Raw genomic sequence first — 7,757 nt, forward strand, 5'->3', positions numbered from 1 at the left:
AAAATAATGATCTTTTAAAAAGCATCATATGACCCCTTTAATGATCGAAAAGTTTGTGCCTAAGGACCACCTAAGGACCTGGGCTACCGGTATACTTTTACTGAAGAGTGGTGGAATAGAGTAAACTAGAATAGCATTTTCCTCTCTCTCTCGCTCTCTCTCTCTCTCACACACACACACACATACACTCATCTGTGTCTGATCTACTGAAACAGTAGGCCCAGACTCCTGCTTCTAAACTGATGCATCATTTAATAAGTCAAAGCACTTCTCCATCAAATATATTCACTACTAAGAGAACCCAGGCGTAATAATGACAGAAGGAAAAAAAATGAGATGTAAGATGTGAGGATTAGAGTGTTCTTACTCAAAACGTCCATGTTGTAGGCTACAACGCCTTACCACCACTGATCTATATATTATAGATTACCACACACACACTATACTCCTTCATGCCGCCCCCTGATTGGATAGTGTCTATTGTGACATCATCGCTTTTAGAGCTAAACTCCACCTTCCTTCCTTTATGTGTTCCAGAATGTTTCTGCAAATGTTTAATGGCAAGTAAATGTCACTAAATCACAAAAAACAGCTAAATATTAAATATTGGAATTTTAAATTTAAAAAATGAATGCAAAAGGTATTGTGCAGTTTCACCTTTTTTTCCTTAGGTTTTGTTCTCTTTTTTGGCGGGTTTTGTTCTCTTTTTTGGCGAGAGGAAAGAATTCCTTTTGTTCTTTTTGCTTTAAAATAATAAAAAAGTGTCTCTTTGCTGCTTCTGACTCTGTGTATTGTTTATGGATGTGTATAAAGGAATTTTCTGCCAAATGACAGAAAGTAACATATGTGAATGCACTGGCAATACTGAAAGTGGAAAGAGTATTGATAAACGTAAAAGCATGAAACTCTTCTAAGTGTATAAAGAACACGAATCACATTTGGTAATTTATCTAGTTAACAACGGAAAGTTAAAGCCTCGTGATGTTTCACTGCTGATAAGCTTTGGTAAGTAAATTAGTTTAGTGGCCAAAGTCCTGTGGGTTTTATAAACGTTGACTGTACTAAGAAGCCAATACTTGTATTAATATGCAAATGCTGACATCGATTATTTATTTTTATTAATTTATTTGTATATTACGTTATTATGACCCTTTTTATAAACTTAATTCTCAAATCTAACCTTATTTCAAGGATTTCCCAGAGTGAAGTGCATGTGAGAGGCGTTTTCTGCCCTACATTGGTTGTTTCTCTCCAAACAATTTTTTTTGCTTTCTTCCGCTCTCATACCTCATTTCAGTTTCTTGTGCAGGTTCAGGTTTTTGTGTCGGCTGGTTTCCCGCACACGCTAGTTTTTACCAGTTGGACTAAATGCGCAGAACTTACCTCAAACTTTGTCAACAACATAAAACAGCATCCAAACGTGAGTATGAAAAGAAGAGTGTTCAGCTATAAAAAAAAAAAAAACCTAACTTGCATAAGCGAATGGTTTCTTAAATAAAAACGGAAAATCAAGATAAAAAGATAAGCACCAGCAGAATGATTGATTTTTGCTGCTCGAGGTATTTAACAACCAAAAGAATATTTTCTTTAACACTCGATCTGAAGCCATGATACTCATGTTTTATCTTTTCGTTGACTTTATTGTGTTTTCAATATTAAATATGTAGGCTAATCATATGTCTATCGACTGACTTGCATTTTTTTTTTTTAATTTAAAATGGCTAATGTTAAGAGTTGGAAGTAAACGACAAATACACATTTTTAGATTATAATTGCCTATAATCACATGATTTTTGCAGGATTTATGAAAATTTGTCATCCTATCCTTTAATGACAATAATCTGTAATATTATTGCATATCCAAATAGAAATGCTCATTTGCACTACAAATACTAAGGGAATCTTGCGTATATTAATATACATTAGAAGTACATTAAAGCTTTGATTAAAAAATACAGTAAACATTTTCATTGTGTGTTTTTTAAGTAGGCCTATGTGTAGCCTACAATCTGGAGGCATTCTATATTTTGCTGGTAGTTTGTTTAGCTTAAAAGTCATTTTAATTTTTCATTTATTTCAGATTATTCGAATTTAATCAGTTTAAATTATGAATATTTCTAGACCAAACGAAACGAATGAAAACGAAACAAAATGACTTAAGTGAGTTGCGTTTGTGGCTCATAGTCACATATGCTTTTTCCTGTTTGCTCTTTTTTTCTTTGTAAAAGCATGAGCCTCTTTTTATGAACAAAAATAAATTAGTTAGGGTTTTCTCACCGAAAATAAATCTTAATATAACTCCAGGCTTTTTATTTAAAAAGAAACTCATTTTCATTGACTATATTTTTTTAGAAAAAGGAACAGAATGGCAATTTGCAAGATCCTCTTTTTTCTTCTTGGTAAGCATAAATAAATTCATAAAGTGCATTGTATTATTCTAAGCTGTACTATACATTTTATTTTAAGCAGTCTATACTTTGACTGTAGAGCTTTCTTTGTCTTGCTGTGTTTAACCCTCCTTGCTCTCCATCCTTCTCTCCTTCAGCACTGTGTATATGGTGTGGGAAATGTGATGTGTTTTATAAGCAAGTCGGGGATGAGGTTTCCATGAAGTGTGGAGTGGATTCAAACAGTAATATAGAATGGAAATTTAACGGCGTGTTGATCTTAACCATTGATGGCAAAAGTGGGAATAGACGGAAGGGTATCAGTTCTTCTCCTTTCAATCCAAAAATTATTTGAATATGAAATTTTGTGAGTAGTCACTGTAATTTATTTTTATTTTTAAAGGTCTTTCCCATATTGTGTTAAAAGCAAGTGCATCTGGAGACATTTTGAAGGTTCCTAGACTGGAGACAAGAGACTCTGGAAACTATTTCTGTAGGCAGTCAGGGAAACAACACATAGTCCATGTTGTGTCAGGTGAGAGACGAAAGTAGTGCTTGTCATTTTTTTAATGTTTGTACTTATTTATTTTTATAATTATTGCATTTTTCATATTTACTCCCATTTCTCTTTCAGTCTTTGTTAAACCAGGCCCAGTGCTGCTGCAGTCTAGTGATGCAGAGCTGCACTGTGACATTACAGGAGACCCAAACAAGGAAGTACAGTGGCTGAGACCTAATGGTCAAACATATAATGAAAAAAATCAAGTAATTCACCTGAAGTCTGTGACTTCAAATGAAGCAGGCCAGTGGACGTGTCTAGTCAAGGATGACTTGAAGCTCAGTGTAACATTGACTGTTGTTGGTTGGGGCCCCTTAGTAGTTGTTATTCAGAATGAGTGTTTTTTATTACTATAATGCTTCACATTTCATGCTGTCAGTGACATTTGTCTGGGTCTCCAACAGGTCTCCAGACCACAGCTGTTAATGCTTCTAAAGGGGATGACATAGAGCTGCCCTGTTCTCTTCCTCAGAGTGTATTTCAGCGTGTTGTGGGTGGGACATGGAAGGCTGGCCACCTTCCCAAAGTCTCTTTCCCAACCCTGACGAACACACCAAGCAAAATCTTACACTGGAATGGCAAGGATTTATCAAAAGTCAACTTTACTACTGGGCAACTCAGCACCAACTTTGATGTCACGTTGAAAAATGTGAATACTTTACACTGTTTTTAATCATCTAAAGAATGCTTTTCCTGTATAAAGAACTATTTGTGCAACTGAAAAGTTTCCATGGATGTTAAAGATTCTTCATGGAATAATCCATACCAAAAAAATAATCTTTTTTTTGTATGTTGACAGTAATTTCCCCTCATATTCTCTCAGGTGCAGAGCACTGATGAAGGGACGTTTGTGTGTACAGTGGAGTTCGACGGTGAGGTGCGTCTAAGTGTCGAGACGACTTTGAGGGTTGTGGACAAACATTCAGGTAAAACAAAACAACACTTGGGATGCACACTTTTTATCAGAACCTTATCATTTATTTGCAGATGTTAGAGATTAGTCAGTACTGTGTATATACATATTGATATTGGACATTTAATTGTGTATGCTCATTTACCCTATATTTACATTTAGATTATGGTAGCTGTCATCTAACTCTCACTTAAAGATAATATTTAAAATAATAAATATATTTTTTCATACTTTACATTAACAAATTAGATGTTTAAATTAGATCTTTTGTGTTATTTTTAATTTGACAGAAAAGTATAATATCAGCCATTTATCGGTTATCAGCCATAACATGAAAATAAATATTGGTATCTGTCAGAATTTTATTATCACTGCATCCCTAGAAGCATGAATCTTATTCTACAGTAGAAATGAGGCCCTTTTATGTGCACTAAGCAAAACCCCAGATTCAGTCTCTGTTATAATGATTACTGAACAGGTGGAAACGGGTCCACTAAAAGGAAAGGGAAACCAAATGCAGTTATGGAATCCTTGACCAAGGAAGTGTATGGTCTAAAGCTGTGGATCTGGATTGCTGTGGGAGCCAGTTCTGTGTTTCTGATCGGACTTATCATCGTGATTGGTGTTGTCATACAAAGGAACAAACGGATGAAGGTGAGAGAAAGAAAACAAGCAAGCAAGAAAGGAAGTGGCTCATTTAATGTTGTGTGGTTTTTTTTTTTTTCTTACGTAGAAGAGGGTGAGGAAGCTGAGATCCATGCGGCAGCCTCTTACAGACAAAGACTACTGCCAGTGCAGCAGGTACTTCCTCCACTTCCATTTCTCTGTGTAATACAGTGATACTAGTATTAGTTACAGTCAGTCTTAAGTTTGTACAGCTTTTATATTGACTTGAAGGGATAGTTAAAAAAATCTAAATGTTAACCCAAAATAAGATAGGCCTATCTAATGTTGTATTTGCATTATATATTCTGTTAAAATTAATTTAATTTGACCTTATTTGTAATTTTTCAGTATTGGTCGGTGTTGGATATTTAAATGTTTGTGGTTGTTTCCCTATTTTTACATTTAGATTGCCTTTGCCTTTTTAATACTGTACATTAGAATGCAGCATTGCATTTTTTGAGTTTTAAGATCTGCCATTTATCAGTTTTAGACAGAATACAGGTGTTTACACCATATTGTATATTTACTGGTAATGTCAAAATGGATAAATGTCGGGATGTTATATTTACACAGTCCATATTTGTGACCCTGGACCACAAAACCAGTCTTAAGTCGCTTGGGTATATTTTTAGCAATAGCCAAAAAAACATTGTATGGGTCAAAATTATCGATTTTTCTTTTATGCCAAAAATCATTAGGATATTAAGTAAAGACCATGTTCCATGAAGATATTTTGTAAATTTCCTACCGTAAATATATCAAAACTAAATTTTTGATTAGTAATATGCATTGCTAAGAACTTAATTTGGACAACTTTAAAGGCGATTTTCTCAGTATTTAGATTTTTTTGCACCCTCAGATTCCAGATTTTCAAATAGTTGTATCTCGGCCAAATATTGTCCTATCCTAACAAACCATACATCAGTGGAAAGCTTATTTATTCAGCTTTCAGATGATGTATAAATATAAATTTAAACAAAATTGACCCTTATGACTGGTTTTGTGGTCCAGGGTCACATTTCTTATGTATTCTGGGGCACAACATTTGTTTATTTCCTAATTGGTAGTTAACAGTTCATATAAGTTTAAGTATAAAGCATAAATGCACTATAGTAACTGCTACAGTGTTATAGAAGTCTTACAGCATTTGTTTTTTTAGAGCTGAGAAAGAAGTGGAGTTGGAAGAGCAAGCGAGGCCACTTCCAGTTCCCAGACAACACCGCAACACACGTACAGCAGGCCCAAACCATACCAACTGAGAGGAGCAGAGCGCAAGACGGCTAAAAAAACATACCATGCTGGGCCTGTGCTTTTAAATGTGCTTCTTGCTTAATGATGCCAAATAAGACATGCACTTTTCAAGATTTGCTGTAGAAATGGGCGATGAATATGTGGTTTACTTTACATTTAAAACAAATTCTGTTGCAGAGTCTATAATATGTTTTCACAACTGTACTTTTTGAATGACAAGATTGTTGAATGTTTTTTTTTTTTTTTTTAATACAATTTAAATTTTCTTTTAACATGCTTCTGCATGTGTGGCTGCTGTGTGTATTTTGTGTATTTTTAATGAGCAGAAACTGGTGCAGCTGGAATTGTTGTAGTTCACAGGTGTCCATACTTGCACAACTGTTCACAGACATCAAAACAAACAGAAAACATTGCATGTTTATTTTTTCATGTGCAGCAATTTGAAAGAATACTACCTTATGAAAAACTTTAATCAGATTTTGACAACAAAAGTTTCTCAAAAAAGGTGCAATGCTCTCACTGCTGAAAGGTACATCTTTGTATCTTATTTACATTTACATTTACATTTAGTCATTTAGCAGATGCTTTTATCCAAAGCGACTTACAAATGAGGACAATAAAAGCAGTCAAAACTAACAAAAGAGCAACAATATATAAGTGCAAATGACAAGTCTCGGTTAGCCTAATGCAGTACACGTAGCAAGGTGTATATATATATATATATTATACACACACATAAACACACACACACACACACAAAGAAAAACAGGTAGATAGAATAGAAAAAATAGAATAGAAAAATATAAATAATAAAAAAAGAAGATAAATGTAAATAAAGTAGAATTAAAATAGAATAGAAAGTGCTAGAGTTAGAGGGTCAAATAAAGATGGAAGAGATGTGTTTTTAGTTGAAGGACCTATCTGAGAGGTAAGACTCAAACCACTGGCGTGCGGTTCCTGAGATGCCATTTTCCAATAGTGTTGACAGGAGAATCTGGTGGTTCACCATATCAAAAACAGCAGACAGATCCAGCAAAATAAGTATAGAAGATCTGGAAGCTGCTCTTGCCAGTCTTAGGGCTTCAACAACTGAAAGCAAGGCAGTCTCGGTGGAATGTCCACTTCTGAAGCCAGATTGGTTGCTGTCCAGGAGGTTGTTCTGTGTGAGAAAGGCTGAGACTTGGTTGAACACAACTCGTTCAAGTGTTTTTGCAATGAAAGGTAGAAGGGAAACCGGTCTGTAGTTCTCTAAAAGAGTTGGGTTAAGAGTGGGTTTCTTAAGAAGTGGGGTTATACGAGCCTGGTTAATGTTGAGGGAAAAACACCAGTGTGAAGGGATGTGTTAACGATGTGAGTGAGTGCAGGTACAACAGCAGGAGAAATGGCTTGAAGGAGATGAGATGGAATAGGATCAAGCGGACAAGTAGTAGGATGATTGGAAAGGATGAGTTTAGAGACTTCTGCCTCAGAGAGTGGAGAGAAGGATGAAAACGAGTGTATTTTTTATATTTGTTTTATATATGTTTTATATATTTGTGTATATTTACCCTTAAATTGTACATATTAGTACCTTAAATGTACATATTTATACTTTAAAAGTACATATTAGTACCTAAAGTGTACGTATTAAAGGGTTAATGTGACGAGTGGGGGCGGGGCCGAGAGTCGTGGGAACGGAGTCAGGCCGGTGGAGTAAATGCTAATGCACGACACCTGCGCCACTCACCGGTCTCAAGTCCCACGGAGGAGCTCCGGAAGGATAAAAGGAGGAGTGACGACAGTGCAAGACGAGAGAGGACCAGGCCTGGACTTTATTTTGTGTTTTGGTTCTGTTTGTCAGTCATCCCCGAGGGGCTGTCGCGCTGTTTTGTGTTTATTTTATTATTAAAGTTTTGTTTAAATGTTCGCCAGTTCCCGCCTCCTTTTTCCCGATCTACAAACTGTGTTACAGTTAGATCACCCAAAAATGAAAATGTTGTGA

General features: G+C 35.4%; 1 protein-coding gene and 1 long non-coding RNA gene across 2 annotated transcripts; one reads left to right on the plus strand and one right to left on the minus strand.

Moving 5' to 3' along the window:
- Nucleotides 1-69: 69 nt before the first annotated feature.
- On the minus strand, nucleotides 70-6,538 carry LOC107717422 (uncharacterized). Its single transcript, XR_001637313.1, has 3 exons — nucleotides 6,518-6,538; nucleotides 3,361-3,365; nucleotides 70-143 (listed from the first exon to the last, which is right to left on the minus strand). It is a non-coding gene; the product is annotated as an uncharacterized LOC107717422 (long non-coding RNA).
- LOC107717421 (tyrosine-protein kinase-like otk) lies at nucleotides 1,272-5,967 on the plus strand. Its single transcript, XM_016524156.1, has 10 exons — nucleotides 1,272-1,420; nucleotides 2,353-2,399; nucleotides 2,546-2,704; nucleotides 2,791-2,922; nucleotides 3,022-3,249; nucleotides 3,351-3,595; nucleotides 3,770-3,872; nucleotides 4,338-4,513; nucleotides 4,593-4,660; nucleotides 5,685-5,967. Exons 2-10 carry the CDS (start codon nucleotides 2,366-2,368, stop codon nucleotides 5,782-5,784), a joined length of 1,245 nt encoding a protein of 414 aa, XP_016379642.1. The 5' UTR covers nucleotides 1,272-1,420; nucleotides 2,353-2,365; the 3' UTR covers nucleotides 5,785-5,967.
- Nucleotides 6,539-7,757: the final 1,219 nt, after the last annotated feature.

Source organism: Sinocyclocheilus rhinocerous, unplaced genomic scaffold (assembly GCF_001515625.1).
Source record: "Sinocyclocheilus rhinocerous isolate Xijiao unplaced genomic scaffold, SAMN03320098_v1.1 scaffold1622, whole genome shotgun sequence".
NCBI lineage: Eukaryota > Metazoa > Chordata > Actinopteri > Cypriniformes > Cyprinidae > Sinocyclocheilus > Sinocyclocheilus rhinocerous.